The sequence below is a fragment of the Gouania willdenowi genome, chromosome 18 (genome assembly GCF_900634775.1).
Source record: "Gouania willdenowi chromosome 18, fGouWil2.1, whole genome shotgun sequence".
NCBI classification, from domain to species: Eukaryota; Metazoa; Chordata; class Actinopteri; order Blenniiformes; family Gobiesocidae; genus Gouania; species Gouania willdenowi.
In genome coordinates, this window is record NC_041061.1 from 13676048 (window position 1) to 13693076 (window position 17029).

The window sequence follows — 17029 nt, forward strand, 5'->3', positions numbered from 1 at the left end:
GTGTGTTATGTGTCATTTTGTGTATTTCTGTGGTATTTTTCCTGTTTTTTGCTGCCATTAATTATTAATGTTAACAGGTAGTCTTGGTAATTCCGAGTTTACCATGCTACAGTGACCAGAGCGTGTTTGCTGAGCTTGAGGTGCTTGGTGGAGGTCTGTGCTCCCCGGGTACTTTTCAAGTTTCTATATGTTTCTGTGTCATTTTGTGGGTTTTTATTTGGGGGGCCGCACAAAATTTGTCCAAGGCTGCCAAAACGCTGTGCTTCAGATTAACAAAGGCTGGACTGGAAGTGAAAAAAAGTGTAATAATGGCAACAATGGCACTGACATTTACTTGTGTAGATTAAAGAACGGTGCCAATGACAGTGGGTGGGTGGTGATATTCCTGCCATGGAGTGTGTGCTACACAGAAGGTCACCACCACATGTGCAGACACCCGTGCAGGTATGTACTCATTGAAGGACTAATACTCTTTTCTTTTTTTAAGACAGTGAGACCTAGATTTGTCCTATTAGCTTCTGATCTTTCTGTAAAAGAAAAAAAAAAAGAAGTTTGTCATTCATCAGTGGTTATGTGCTTTGTGTAAGATTTAAGGTTTCAAAACTGAAAATCCAGTCGGCCTTGATGATGCCATTGAGTGTACAAAAAGTGGATTTAGGAGCACATAACAGTGTCACTCCTTGTAAATAAAACAACTGGAGATGTGCTCCCTACTGCTCCAGATTCTGCTGACTATGGGATGGGCTTAAATCATTTTTAAACATCTATGCATCATCACATACGTGCATTTACTAAGCCAAAAATACTTTCTGCTGCCAGCTCCAGATTGTCAATGGTACACAAGGCAGTGGATCATTTTGGGAGAATATCTTCCTAAATCAATAGCGGGAGAGATCGTTTTGAAGCTCCCCGGGTTCACCTCATCATTCACGTAGGCAGGAAAGTTGCTGAAGCTTTCCTTTAGTGCGCTGTTCCTGATTTATACTACTTATGTTACCTCAAGGATCCCATCCTGCGTTGTCATTCATCAAAACGATGACACCGGCCTGTGTCAGAACGCTGCATTTCTTTATGATAAAAGCTGTGCCAACACGTGCTACTGCAGCTGAGCTAAGGATTAGACGCTGCTGCTAAACTCCTTACCGGTATTTAACAGAAGGTAATGATACACTAATAGAGCATTGCACACACTGATTAAATTAAACAAATTACACAAAATTTGGAGTTGGAAAAATGGGTAAAATGTATTTACAGCTAGACTTTAAACCTTTGAGAAAAAAATAGTTTGTGTCAGTGGTTCTGAACCTTTTCAGCCCGCGACCACCCAAAAAAAAGGTGCCAGGGACACAGGGGCCCCCACTGTACCTGAATATGAACATTGAAGATCAGTCATGTGGAGACAGGGCCATCTATAAGAGGGAATAAAGGGGAGAGCTTTTGGGGCCCATCCATCAAGTCAGCAAAAACCACCGAAATTGGTTAAAAGTTGCAAATCAGAGTGGTCAAAAACGGACAGAAAAAGGGGTAAAAAGGGTTTAAAGTGTCAATATTGACTTTAAAGTGGCAGAAATGGGGGTAAAAGTAGGTTATAGAGAGTAGGTAGAGATTAACTATTGTGAATGTGGATAAAATGGCAAAATGAACATGAAATATCATGAAAAGAGGTTAAAAGTGATAATGGGTCAACATATGTGACAACAGGTGCAGGGAAAAGTGGTGGAAAGGGTTTATAAGTGCCGAAAATGTCTTGAAAGTGGAAAAAAAATGTGCAGAAATGTGAGTAACGTCACTAAAATGCATTAAAAGGAGCAAAAATATGGCAAGAAAAAGAGATGAATATGGGTTAAAATATGGCATGTTTGGTGAAGTTGCAGAAAAAGAATAAAAAATTGTTAAAAAAAATATATATATATATACAGTATATATATGATTAGTTTCTTAAAGGCATCTGGCGACCCCCTACCAGTGTTTTGGGACAACAAATGTGATCCCAACCCCAAGGTTGAGAACCCCTGGTTTATGTTATATAGACCACAGAAAAATGAATCAGTAGCAGAGAGAGCAAGAGAGAGAGAGAGCGAGAGAGCGAGAGAGAGAGAGAAAGAGAGAGAGAGGGGGGGGGTCAAGGCAGACTCAAACAAACGTCAGAACCTAATCTCTATTCTGACACATTGCTCCCAAAGTGAGAGTTACGTAAGCACTGGAAAAGCAGAGGCCTGGCCTTTTGTACCATAACATCTGACAATTCTCGTGTGTGTGTGTGTGTGTGTGTGTGTGTGTGTGTGTGTGTGTGTGTGTGTGTGTGTGTGTGTGTGTGTGTGTGTGTGTGTGTGTGTGTGTGTGGTGCCAATCATGCCATCAAACTTCCATAGACTCCAATTGAATGCAACCAACCTCTGTAGCGTGCCTCTGCTCTCCGGTGACCGCTCCGATCCACCTCTCTTCGGGATGGATGCATCCCCCGCCCCTCCTCTGCTTTGTGCGCACCTTCTCGAGAAAAGTCCCTGTGGTGACTTTTAGGAACAGTGGTGCCAGTTTTTACTGGAAAAGAACAAAAAAAAAAGATGTCAGGTAAACAACATTTTTTTTTCCACCCCATTGAGAATCAAGATTTGCACAGGCAGTTTATCATTACTGGTAACCTTTGGAGGAAAACATTGTTTGCTGAATCAGGTGGGGATTTCCACCATACACTATACTATGAAAGTTATTTTCACCACATTGTACAAAATACATCTTTGTTGTTGCTACATTTCTTCTTCTTGTTGCTCCTTTTGTGCGATTCGTCCCCAAAACCCCCCTCCACAGGCCCAGAACAGCTGCTAAGGTGAGTTTTTCAGGGTACCATTGTGCTGATGTGCACACTACAACAGAAGAATAAGCAGCAGGGAGGAAACATGAAATTTGTTCCTCAGAAACAAAAAATGCTGCTGCATCAAACAGCAGTTTGAAAAAGAACAATGTAACTCCTACAACAATGTAAAAATAAAGAAGAAAAAGCTAAATTTTCCCTTTAAGAAATATGAAAATAAAGAAAAAGCACAATTTTTCCACTAAAAACATACAAATAAAGAGAAAAAAGGGACATTTTCCCACAAAAAAATAAAAAAATAAAGAGGAAAAAAGCACACTTCCCTTGGAAAATATAAAAATGAAGAAAAAGCAAATTCTTTCCCATAAACAAAAATTAAAATAAAGAAAAAGCAAATTTTCCCTTCAAAAAAAAAGAAGAAGCAAATTCCCCCCCCCCCCCCCCCAAAAAAAATATATAAATAAGGGAAAAAATATATAATTTCCCCCCTAAAAAACATAAAACGAAAAAAAAGAAACTTTTTCACCCGAAAAAGAACAATAATAAAGAAAAAGCACATTTTTATCCTAAAAAAATATTTTAAAAAGCCCATTTTTACCCTATAAAAAACTAAAAATAAAGAAAAGACAACACACGTTCCTACCAAAAAAATAAATATATTTTCACCCAAAACATACGAAGAAAGAAGAAGCACATTTTTACCCAAAAAATGTTTTAAAAAGTACATTTTTACCCTAAATAAATTCTAAAAATAAAGAAAAGACATCATCCCACCAGAAAAAGGAATAAATAAAATAAAGGGGGGAAAAAGCACATTTTCCCACAAAAAAATATCAAAAATTAAGAAAAAGCTAACATTTCCCCTAAAGGAATATATAAATTGAGGGGGAATAAAAGCACATTTCCCCCTAAAAAAAATAGAAATAAAATATATTAGGCTGTGAGTCACTCTTCAGTGATAATAACATTATGATTTAAATATGCTTTGCTGCTGCTGAAAGCTGTGGGCATGTCCTGGCATTTCACAAGCTGCGATCGCAGCCCGTCCTCCAAAATGCCACAGCTTTATGAACCATTTTAAAGCTCCAAAGTGCTCAAAGACATCCATAACTTTAATCACCACATCAAAGAATTTCCTCTTCCTCACAACTTTATCTACACGATTAAAAACTCGTCTTCCGGCTTGGACTTCAATATGAACTAAAGTAGCTCTGTGTAAACTCTAAAGAGTCATGGAATTATCAATAAAATAACTTAACAATCCTAAAAACTGATCAATTTCCTCCAAACACAATGTCCACAAATACACAAAGTGTATTTAATTAGAGATGTTTTTTTTCCTCCAATGCAACATGAATGCAAACACATCTTATACATACATTATTGTACACACTGGTTTCTCAGCTTTACCTGGTCCGCGTCCACCACTGGTTTGAACTGTTCCCCGACTGATGGTGGAAGAAGATTTCTGTTTGAAAAGCTCTTGGCCTAAGAGGGCGTTGAGATTTTCTCGAGTAAGCTCCAACTTCTTAGGCGCTGTGATTCCAAACCAGGCAGAAGAGCAAATAAGAGATTTTTAATAATCATTTATATTGTTTTTTCTGTGGCAGTTATAGCTAATACAAGTTGCATGTTAGTAAATACTCAAACCGGAAACAAAATTTAAGAAAGGAAAAAAAAATCCACAACTATGAGTTTGATGGAGTTTTAGGCTTCCTGTCAGCTCTGATGGGCAGAGAGCGGCTGCTGCAGCTTGGACCTGGGACATGGCCAGCATGGACGGTTGGAGGAGGATCTTTAGAGAGGATAAAATCCTCACCAATCACTCAAATCCAGGGATGTTTAATCCCAACAGCAGAGATATTTCTCTTTTTTTTCTGGCAAAAAAAGGCTTGCCGCATAATTTAGTGCCCTTTTATAGTGTCTTTCAATATAAAAATTTCATTTTTTTCTTTCCACTGAAGCAGCAGAGGGAAGTGTCACTGTAAAGGTACACTAATACACTTTAACCTACATAGGCAGGTGTTAATTCAATTTCAAGGGCAAAAGCTTTATGTGCTAAGCTATGCTGATGATGTCAGACTATATTCAGAAATACAAATAAACAACTGCTTTATTGGACTGACTTTGAAATATTTGTGAATACAATTTCAGAGGTCAAGCATTAAAATTGAGCACAAGTGTTTTACAGTTAATAGGAAGACTATTGTGTTGCAACTAGGGGTGTGCATACAATAGACTATACATCGCGAGATACTGCAATCTCTCTATAAAAGCAAGGAAGTTCTGCGTGCGTGCGTTATTTAAAATAAGAATATACTAATTGAGTAAAATAAAACAAAAAACTAAACAATACTGATACAAAAAAGTACACAAAACGACAACAGAAATGCACAAAAATATACAAAAAGGCTCAAAAAACCACACAAAATGACTCCAAAAAACATACATTACAGAAAAATACACCAAACAACAACAAAAAAATGAAAATAACCCAAAATACACAAAACTAAATATTTATACAAAAAATACACAAAATGACAACAGAAATGCACAAAACTACACCAAAGAAGATACAAAAATACACAAAATGGCTCCAGAATCACACTACAATGGCAACAAAAAACATAATTATACAACAAAAAGCACAAAAAGACAACAGAAAGATACAAAAACACACATAATGACTCCAAAAAACATACATTCCAGAAAAATACACCAAAAGACAAAAATATAAAAATGAGTAAAAAAAACAACAAACATTAACATGCGCATGTCCCATAGAACTAAACCAGGGAAATTGCACACGCCATTTTACTTTGCACCCGCAAATATACCACTTTATAACACTACATAGTACAGAGTATGTACACCTCTTTGTACATCCAACCTTCAAACAAAAAAAGTTTAACTTTTGCTTCTACAACAGATTCTGTAAAGTTCTTAAAACAATAATATTAATAACCACATACTGTACATCATTTAAAGTACCCAGAATGTTTTATGAAAATAAAGTGCAATCAACTAACGTGCTATGCATATGTTAGCATAATTAAATATATATATATTTTTTCGTTAAAAATCATGATTAAAATTGGATCGATACAATAATTGCACGGTGAAATATCACAATATATTGCAGAATTTATTTTTTCTTACACCCTTAATAGCAGATGAGCATTTAAATTGGAAACATGTCATTTTTATCCACAAAAACTTTTAGACATTTGGCCTTGTATTATTCTTTTATTCATCCTTAATTGATTTATGGTAACATACGATAGCAAACCCCTTCTTAAAATGTGTTCTCTACAAAAACCCTTAACAAGTAGAACATTCTTTCAGCTTATCATATAAAGATATAAGATGTGTGTGTTTACTGAAAAATACATGTTTTTACATTCATCTTTACCATCTTAATTAAGAAACGTTTTCAAATTAATTTCACCGATTAATTTCTATAACACCAGACAGGTTAGTCATCTTTACCTTCCTTTCTATAAAACTAAATAAGGTCAGTTATCGTGTCATGGTGTACAATGACTGAATGTCAAAAGATATGCAACTGCAAGCTATTAACCGGGCGTTTAAGTGCGATACATATTCAGCGCAATTCAATGTGTTTTTTTGTTAAAAAACATCAATTTGAATCTTTTTTTTATGATAGATACGATAATCCCGCGGTGAAATATTGCGATATATTGCAGAATCGATTTTTTCTTACACCCTTTGCTGCAACCCATTTGTGGGCTCAAGAAATGGGTATAAATGTCCTCCACTGGCATTTGTTTCATTCCCTGCCCATACAACCATAAATCCATAACATCATGCAAAAGAAACAAGTCATTCATGTGCAAGGAATTTCAAATGGTACCTTTAGTATCTCCATTAACCGGAGCTTTGGACTGGGACTGGCTACTGTTTGGTTTAGAAGCCTCGTCTGTTGTGATCGCAGTCCCATCAGGGTTTGAGTAAAAAAGGAGTAGAGGCTGGAAATGGCCTTTGATACATTTACTGACCACGTCTTTCCATCGACTGCCAATCTACAGAAATCAAAAAGTTAAATGATTCAGACTCAAAGGATAAAATGCATAAAGAGTCACCAAAGCAAACTGTCTCTGATTAGTAAAAGGTAATCAAACTGAATTGTATAATAAAATGTAAAAAGCTAAATCAGTGATTTCCTTCACAAAATTGTCATGACACATTTTTCTAAACGATCAGAACCAAAGAAAAGAGCTTTAGGGCTCCACAATATGACAAAGCAAATGAATCCCATCTGCTTTTACAATGATCTTACAGTTTTTACTTACAAATTGTCTGGATTTGTGTCTGTTTGTAACACAGAGGCCCAGTCACACAATAACATTAACTAAGCAGTGTGTGAGAACAGCATGCCACCACAAAAGCAGGCTGCAGGCTAACATACTGTATGTGTGATTTTAAGCACCAAGCAAATACTGAGTTTAAGGAAAAATATATATTGTAACATAATATAGTATATTCTTATTATTTGTTGTTTTTCTTCTTGTTTTTTGTGTTTTTTTATTTTTTATTTTGTGTATTTTATATATATATATATATATATATATATATATATATATATATATATATATATATATATTTATTTTTGTTTTGGCTTTGTAAATGTGAGTTTTTATTGTTATTTTAGTCATTTTGGGTTTTTTTCTTTTTTTAAATATTTTTGTATTTTGTGAGATTTTTTCTTTAAATGTTTTCTCCTTTTTCTTCTTTCTTTTTAGATTTTGTTGGTTTTTTTGGGAGGATTTTGGGAGTTTTTGTTGTTTTTTTATCTTTATATTTTGAGATCTTTTTATATTTTCTATTTTTAAATTTTGTGATTTATTTTGTTTTTTGTCTTTGTTTTTTTGTCATTTAGTTTTTTTATATACAGTATACCTTTTTAGTAATTTTAATATTTTTCAATTTGTGTATTTTTTTTTTTTTTTTGTTTTTCTTTGGATTTTGTGAGTTTTTGTTCATTTAAATTTTTTAGTCATAGTTTTGGATTTGTATCTGTTATTTTTGGGGTTTTTTTCTTTTTAGTGAGCAGTTTTATTTAAATGTTCTCCCCTTTTTTCCTTTCTTCTTAGATTTTGTTGGAGAGTTTTTTGGGAGGATTTTATGAGGGTTTTTTTTGTATTTTATACTCGATACTGCTCTTATCACGGTAAGATGGGACTTCATGGAGGAGATTTATTATCATTTACTCATTTATTATTCAACAATATTTTAAACTGAACCCTTTACACATTACTGAGGTTTCTTAGAAATCAACTAAATGGCCAAGTTTTTCAAACAGGTTTTTAATGCGTTAAATGACCTGGTTAGAGAAAGATAAATCTGAGCCCAATACGTGTCTTATTGTACATAACAATGAAATAATAATAATAATAATAATAATAATAATAACTGCCATGCAGGGACGGTTCAGAAGTCTTAATAAAATATTGTTTGCATAGATTAGAAAAGTCACTTTTAGGCTCACACATCCCTCAGTGCAGTGAGCATTTTCAGTCTCAAACTTGGGGAATCACTAAAATCTGATTGAAAAGGAGACTTGGCAGGAAGTGAGTAGCGTAGTTCTTGTGTCTCAGTAGAGAGGAGGTTGCACACACAGCACAAGCTGCTGATAAATTAATATAGGGCTGAGCAGGCAGTGCATACAAGACAAAAGTAATTTTCACGTGTGCATTAACACAAAATATACATCTAACAGTAAAGCAGGAAGAATGGATGGATACAGAGATTTTGGTGCAAAGCGTTTACTTGCTACTCAGCAACTTTGCTACTTGTGAGAAATTGCAAAGGTTGTATTTTTTATTTATTTGTTATTATTACAGATTTTGGCTTTTGCAATGGAAATAGTTTTGCAATCTGGCTGATTTTTCAACACAATTAGGGCTCATGAAGTGCAATCAATGTGAGCTTTATTGAACAATAAATAAACTCTGTGCGGCTTCTTCTAACAGAAGCTGTTTGATCAGCTTGGATATTATTAGATTATATAAAGTAGTGCATCACCGTAAATGAATGGCAAACCACTCCAACCAAACCAAGTCAAATATAGACGGTCAATAAACTTTTATACTTTTAACATGTACTCTCGTGTTGTTGTGAGTAAGATCTAGGCTAGGGATTTATTTCACCATGTGTGGTGCAATTTCATTTTGTTTTTATGGACTTAATGAGCTTTTTTCTCATTTTGGTTTTATATGGATTTTGAGTAAGATTTGTGTAAGAGTTAGGGATTTATTTCACCATTTGAAGTGAAATTCTAGGATTTTTTTTTTTTTTTTTTAAATAAAAAAACATTTAATATATTATTTATTGTTGTTTTTTTCTTTTTATAATTTCTTAGTTTTTTATGGATTTTGTGAGTGTTACATATATTTTGTTTTTAATTTTGTGATTTTTTTTTTGTCTTTGTAGGATTTTTCATTTTTATGGACTTTGAGTTTTTGTATCGTTAATTTATTTATATATATATTGTAATTTTATATTTTTTATTTTGTGTTTATTTTAATATTTTTTGTTTTTATGGATTTTATGGATATGAACCGTCAATACACTTTGCACTTTTAACACGTACTCTCATATTGTTGTGAATAACTTGATGGAATGTGTCTTTAAGGTTGAATTTTAATGAAATGATATCTAATTACTAACTATCCCGTGACCCTGAAAAACAGGAACAAGCGGGTCTGAAAATGGATGGATAATAACATGACATAAGAAAAAAAAAAAAAAAAAAAAAAAAAAAACCTGACAAACAGTTCAAGTGTAGTTACCCTACACTTGATTGTGTGGACATTCGGAACCAAAAGTGAGCAGCTACTAATTTGACCTGCATTAAGCGCACATAACCCCCTCACCTCTTTCACTGTTGCGTCATCAAAGAAGACCCATTTGGAGGATTTGGTGTGGAAGGCGAAGGCACAGTAGTGTTGGCTGGAGTAGCAGATCATCCCCACCAGAAGCAGCTCTCCCTTTTTGGCATGCTCGTCCGTCACCCTGTAGAAAAGCTGCACCCACACACAAAAACAGTATAAAAAGTATTCATGAACATCAGCACATGGTAAAATACATCAGTAGCTCTTAGGGCACATGTGTCAAACTCTAAATTACCAACTAATTTAGTTGTAGGTATCTCAAAAATGATTCACAAATTCAATGAAACTCTACAATATTAGTAGGGCTTACATTTCTCTCACGCTTACATATATCACATGATGGCAGTCATTTTTAATCTCAAATTGTTAAAAGAACTGTCAATTTTTATCAAATGATTCCATAAAATCGCTGCAAACTACATTAAAAAAAGCTTATAACATAATCAAAAAATAAATATTACGGGTGCCTTACATATTTTATAATTTATTTAATCGTGGAAGTGCAAACTAGAGCACAATAATGACTACCTTACTTATTTTCACACCTAAAAATCTGTGGCCCACTTTAAGATAAACTGTTTCTTATTTGGCCCCCTGAAATGAAATGAGTTTTACACCTGTGTCTGACTCTTAGCGCAAACATGTTTAACTGTGGGCCTTTGGGCTAATTTTGTGCACAAAATAAGTCCAAAAATACACAAAAAAATTCCCTAAATAATCAAAATTACTCAAAAAACACAACATAAATAACAGAAAAATGTACAAATCAACAACAAAAATGAACAAAATGAAGACAGAAACAAACAAAATAACAATCAATATGCCAAACTCACAGAAAATGATAATTAATATACAAAACAACAACAAAAACCTGTATTAATGCTCAGATTGGTCATTATTCTAAATGCTGACAAGATAACATGACATGACATAATATGACTCTGTCTTAGAGCTTAAGAGTGATGATGCAGGAAATAAAGCTGACAATCAACATAGAAAAGTGTGGTTAAACTATCTCAACAGACATATCTTTGCTAAAGAATCCCACAGAGTTCCTATTGGGTAACATGATAAAGAAGAGACTTTTAGAGATTAACTTTTGTCTTCTGGCAAAGCCCATTCACAATATTTCTCCATATATTTTCCCAAAGAAAACATTGTTGGTAGATTACTTTTAACACCTAAATATGAAATACTCCTTAATAGATCAATGCCTTTTGAGTAAAGCACAGTAAAAGGGTAGATGTCACCAGTTCTTCTGCTCATATACTTTGAAAAAGCACAAGAGGGAGCTGTGAAATAGACGGTCCCATTAACTCCACAGAGTTATGTAACGTGTGGCGTGTAAAACAGGCATGTTCTGGCCTGGCCTACACACATTGATTGGTGCGTGTTTAGCCACAACCACACACTGGACTGATGGGAATTCAACTAAAACTGATATATACAGTATAGTGTCGTTGGGGTTTGCGTTAGCTGTAACAGGGAAACAAGAATTTCAAATACTGGTGCTGATCCTACATCTGTGAACAATTGTGATTAAGAATGTGTTAAAAAAAATCTCAGGATTTATTGTCCTTGTTTCCGTGTGTTTCAGCCCAGATGTTTATTTATACTATGAAACAAAAAAAAAATAAACACTTGGGAGGGGCTTTTTTTTTTTATTAAAGGGCTGACCAATGCCAGCGGGGGCTTTTTGATCCGTCGTGCTGCCCAACAGGGCACTGGGCGTCGACTGCTTACGCAACATTCCTGACTTACAGACAAATAAATCCCCTCGTTTTATTTCTCACTCGTTTTACTGCCTCAAAATAAAAGTAGCTCTATAACAGCAAGAGAAGCATTCTAAATAGGAGAGGAGATTTGCATCATTCAAATGAATTCTCATCAACCCGTAGAATTTGTTTAAGCTTCCCAAAGATGCTCACCGTAGAGAGGCTGAGATGAGGTCCGAGTGAGCGGATCACGTCCTCAGTGAGGTCCGACTGGTCAGAGTCCCAGCCAAAGCCAATGGTGACGATTTCAGGGGAGTTCATCAGAACTCGTCTGATCTTAATTCTTTGCCCACAGTTGCTCTAAAACAATGAGAACAATCCATTAGGAATGATCATAATAAGTACTCAAAGTGGACTTAAAGCTGCTGGAAAGACTGTGGCTGTGTTCAAAATGCCACACGCCGTACTATACACTACAAACTCAATGAGTGTATACTGTCTACTATATACTATGTAAGTGATGTGATAAGGATGACCGACGATGATAAGTATTCCCAATGCAGTATACTTCCGAGTTTCTCAAGGTGAATTTCGAACCTACGATGACAAAAACCTGAATCACACTGAGGCTAAATATATTTGTTAATTCTCCACCATTAAAAGTTCTGAAAGCATTTTAAGCGAGAAAGTGACCAAGTAGAATATCAATACATGGTCATTTGATCCATAAAACAAGCATATACGCATTTCATTCCAGCATTTCCGAAATTTTCGGAGACCCACCTGTGTGCTACTGACAAAGCCTCTGGTTAACTTCAAAACAAGAGCCCGATTTACAAAAGCGTTAAAAAACCACCGGTCCCATTACGATTTTATGCTCCCATCGCAATGCATCATGGGGCGGTGGAGTATGACTAATGTGCCTACCAAAATAGTATACATCTGGGTATTTCTCATGTACTCCTTTCATCCTGTCTAATATGACTACACACTCATTTTGACATCAAACTTAGTATGAGTAGTACGTTAGTATGTCATTTCAAACATAGCCGCCATAGTGTAGTAATAACAAATAGCCTATGAAATTGAAGATCATTTGCTTGATAAAAAGCTGTACAAGCTTGATATTGCTGCTTGAAAGGTTGTTTTGATCTCCATTGTTATATGCACTCTGGTTATTTACATTGTCGGGATGTGGAACCCTGTAGACGGATGCATAGAAGTGTTTTTACTTCATTTTTTTCATGATTTCTTATGCTTCTTGGCCAGACAAGGAGGAGAAAATGGGCTTGACACAATTTTTGTTCCAGTTTGTTTCTACAGGTGTTCTTTATGATATCACATTCATTTATGGCCGGATCAGGATCTTTCCCTTCCTAAAATAAACATCTACTATTGTTTTGCCACAACTTTCAGTCTGTGAAAGCATAAATTTTGGCTGTGTTTTTGGGAGCAAACACAAGAAATAATGGTAGGAATGAAGTAAAATTATGCAATGTGCAAAACTTTTCAAACAATGTCAATAAGACCGAGCAGGAATTTCAACCGTTTACACCTTTTTTTTCACCCCCCCCCCCAGGAAAATCTTTGATGTGTTGCTTTATGAGGCCTACACTATGTCTTTATCTGATAACAACATTATCATCTCCAGCAGCTTCAAGAGAAAAATTGGACAACTTTTATTGGGTTCTTACGGGACAGTTCTGTTGATCACCAATTGTACGTGCTGCTTGTAAGAGGTCCCCAAAAGTCTCATCTTTGTGTCTACGTTGACGAATCTGTTGACTAAGAAGACAAAAAAAGGCATCATTAGCAGGGTCAAAGAAAAGCAAAGTAGCAAAAATAAACAAAAAAAATGATACATTTTTTTTTTTTTTTTTTTCAGGAGGTTTACTTTGATCTCCTGACATGGTTTGGCTGCTGAACTGCAGAGGCGTCTGCTGGTCACTTTGATGTGTCATGGACTCGGACTAATGCAACAATAATTGTGACGGCGGGCAATGGATGCAAACGCTGGATCAAGGAACCCATCAACATCAGGAAAAGTGGGGCTTCAACATCATCCACCAGGACGAGGGACAGTAACAACTTGTAAGGACACATCAAAGCGATCAGCAGACGCCTCTGAGGAACACTGCAGATCAGCAGCCGAAACGTGTCAAGAGATCAAAGTAAACTTCTGAAAAAAATAAAAAAAATAAATGAAACCTTAACATATCATTCAAAAAGATGACAAAACAAACTTGCTGGAATTAAAACAAACAAACAAACAAAAAAAATAAATTAAAAACAAAATAGCTGTGAAAGGTAATGTAAGTCACTTTTAAAAAGCAAAAAAAATAAAATAAAATAATTCTTGGGAGCATAACGTTGCTGCAAAATAGAAGCTAACTTACTGGAGTGCAGTGGTGGTGACATAATGCACCAGCTCTGTAAACGGCAGTGGGTCAGAAGATGCCCCACAGCTACGGCACACGTACTGTGGACAGGAGACAGTGGGTGAGCAAAAGTTTGACTGCATCAAAAACTTTAGCATGCAACACCACCAAAAACTAGTTTTTAGTAACCGTTCACATTTTAACACACCTGTGAACTGCCAAAGAGCATTTTTCCCTTTTAATTAATCAATCTCTCCAACTTCTGCAATCGTCATTTACTTGGGTGACCACATGTCCCTGAACGCATCTAGGGGAACATGTTAATTTAAATCACCGTAACTCTGCAAATATTTGCTCTATCTGATAAATCCCAGCAGTTTCTGAAAGCTAATGAGTAGCTTTTTACAGCCATCATGTCAATTTTATTCACATGTGATAGAATCATTAAAGATGCCACTTAGTTGTGACAAAATCATCACACACGAAGAAAAAAGAAGAGAGATTAAGGTCAAAGATGGATTGAAAGAGACCAAATACTGTTGGATTTAATTGAAAAAATATCAGCAAGAAGATCCTCCTGGATGATAAACCCTCCATGGAGGTTCAGAAGGGGATGTGAACATGAAGGAGCCACTGGGAGAAACTCAAAAATGTTTCCATCATCTGGTCTGGACCCCATCACTTCATCACCTTTGGTACATTTTAAAGTCTTAGGTTAATTTTTTAATTATTATTTGTTGTATAATTCTTATCTAAAGCTTCATTTTGCACTGTAAACTGTACACATAGTTTGTTTAAAACTAGTGTAATAAAAACCTCCCCTAACATGATATATAATTGTGATTATAATATTGATCAAAATAATCGTGATTATCATTTTGGCCATAATCATGCAGTCCTAAAAGAGAAAAATGCATTTTAAATCTTATGGCCTTTTTATTTTTAATCCACCTTGTAACCAAAAAATATTATAGAAGAGTAATTTGAGTAAATGCTGTGGTTGGCCCAAGTGTCCTCTTTTTCACCCTACATTTACACCTTGTATTATATGCTAGCATGGCTGAATGGAAGTTAGCTCTAAATCCACTGAGTGTCCTTAAAAGGTTTATCTCAAGGTTTATTATCAAAGTTTAGAGATGGAACAGGTAGTCATCTTAAAGATGTAAATCTTTGTTTTAATTAGAAATAAAATGGGTTAAAAAGTGACCAAAAATGGTGGAAAAAGTGGTAAAATAGATTTTAAAAACCATAGAAAGTGGTCAAAAGTTAGAGTGGCCAAAAACATACAGAAAAAGTGGTAAAAAGTGTTCAAAGTGTCAATATTGGCTTAAAAGTGGCAGAAAAAAGTAGGAACAATTACTTTAAACTGGCAAATAATGGGCATGTTGGTTAAATTGCCAAAAATAAGCTTGAAATATGGTGAAAAGAGGTTAAAAGTGACAATTATGGGTTGACACATGCAACGTTAGGTGGGGAAAGTGATGGAAAGGGTTTATAAGTGACGAAAATGTCTTGAAAGTGGAAAGAATGTGCAGAAAAGGCTTTTAAATTTGATGGAAAAGTGGCAGAAATGGGAGTAATGCAACAAAAAAGTGATGAAAATAGCTTAAAATATGACAAGTTTGGTGTAGTTGCAGAAAAATGGTTAAAATATGTAAAAAAAAAATTGGCTCAAATTGTTTCAAAAAATATTCTGTCATTGCATCTGGCGACGTCCTCCCAGTGTCTCTCGACCCCATGGTTGAGAACCCCTGATTTAGACCTTGACTACAGAAGTAGGGTCTAAATCCACTGACTGTCCTTAAAAGGTTTATTATCAGGATTTAAAGACACACAGTTGGTAAGTGTTAACCATCAGACTGGGTGGGTAATTTATGTGTAGACCATGTGTCATCTATCCAATTCTGCTACTGCTGCGCTGTGGAATGTGACCACGAAACACACTCAATATTCCACTGAGGGCGACCCCTAGCATCGTAACATGACGGATTAGATTACTATGGTCTCAGACAGTGATTGATTCATGTTCCTGTCTGGGTGCACGTACACAAGTACAAGTGTGGGTGTTAATTCCGTCAGTGGATGTTCACACTTTACAGTCTTAGATTGCTGAGCAAACAGATATGATAAACACAAAATAAACAAACGTACCTGCTCATAGAGCGTCATGGCAAACTTTTGATGTGTGATGCAGTTTTTGGAAGTACAAGCGTCGGTTTCTTCAGGCACAATGTGCCGGTGGATCCTGTCCAAAATATTCTCCTGTGTTGGAAAAAGAAGAGACAGGAAACCGGTATCAAAGTAAATAGTTCCACCTCAATCACAAAGCGACAGAAACAAGTGCATTTCAGACCATTAAACAACACGTTAAGAGTTATGTTGCAAATAAAAATAAAGTATATTACTTTATCCTCTGTTTGCTGTGCTTGTTGTGAGTTGATAAAATATTAAAAGGCCAGCAAAGGGTTTCCAGGCTCTTCTTCACAGCCTGTTAATCTGACATTGGGTAACTCCTCACATAAATTTTCCACCAGCTAAAAAACTGCAGCAGATGCATTACATGGTGAACGGTTCAAGGGCAGAGATCTGTGTTAGATGAAGAGTTAAAGCTCTCCATAAAAAGGAGAAACTTTAGCACATAGACTTCAATCTGACACTAAGAAAGTTACTGTTAAATCGGCAGAAAACATGTAATTTTTTTTTTCAAAACACTTTAGACATTTTTAGCACCCAATTAGTTTTCTACAATTGGTGCAGTAATTATGTGCATAAAAAAAAACAACAACAAAGAAACAACAGAATCAGGTCAGGGATAAACCAAAATAAAAGAAAACTGTCAATAATAACAGTAGCAATTATAGTAATAGTAGGAATAATAGCAACAAATAGTCAAACAAAGCAATAGATAACTTTAAAATCAAACAAAAATTATATATATATATATAGGGGAGAGAGAGAGAGAGAGAGAGAGAGAACAAAATGTACTAAATAAATAAAAAACACAGCATACTGATATTTAAATTAAAAATACAGTAAATAAACAGAATTAGAATTATATAATTAAAAAATAAAAAATAAATGAATAAGCATGTAATTATTCAATGTGGAAGTGCTGTTGTCCGTCTATGATACAAAAAGACTTGTAACAAAGTCTGGAGACTAATAAAAAAAATTAAATAGTAATCCATATTTACAAAAGTGCATCAACAA

General features: G+C 35.1%; 1 protein-coding gene across 3 annotated transcripts in view; it reads right to left on the reverse strand.

The window, feature by feature from the left end:
• Positions 1-17029, reverse strand: part of usp53a (ubiquitin specific peptidase 53a) — a 45322-nt gene that overhangs the window by 10536 nt on the left and 17757 nt on the right. For all 3 annotated transcript variants that reach the window (XM_028474565.1, XM_028474563.1, XM_028474564.1), the window contains exons 5-12: positions 15971-16081; positions 13838-13920; positions 13136-13226; positions 11655-11801; positions 9709-9858; positions 6687-6855; positions 4223-4348; positions 2395-2541 (exon numbers count right to left, since the gene is read on the reverse strand). In XM_028474565.1, the coding sequence (XP_028330366.1) occupies positions 2395-2541; positions 4223-4348; positions 6687-6855; positions 9709-9858; positions 11655-11801; positions 13136-13226; positions 13838-13920; positions 15971-16081 (1024 nt within the window). The remainder of the gene's footprint in view (positions 1-2394; positions 2542-4222; positions 4349-6686; positions 6856-9708; positions 9859-11654; positions 11802-13135; positions 13227-13837; positions 13921-15970; positions 16082-17029) is intronic.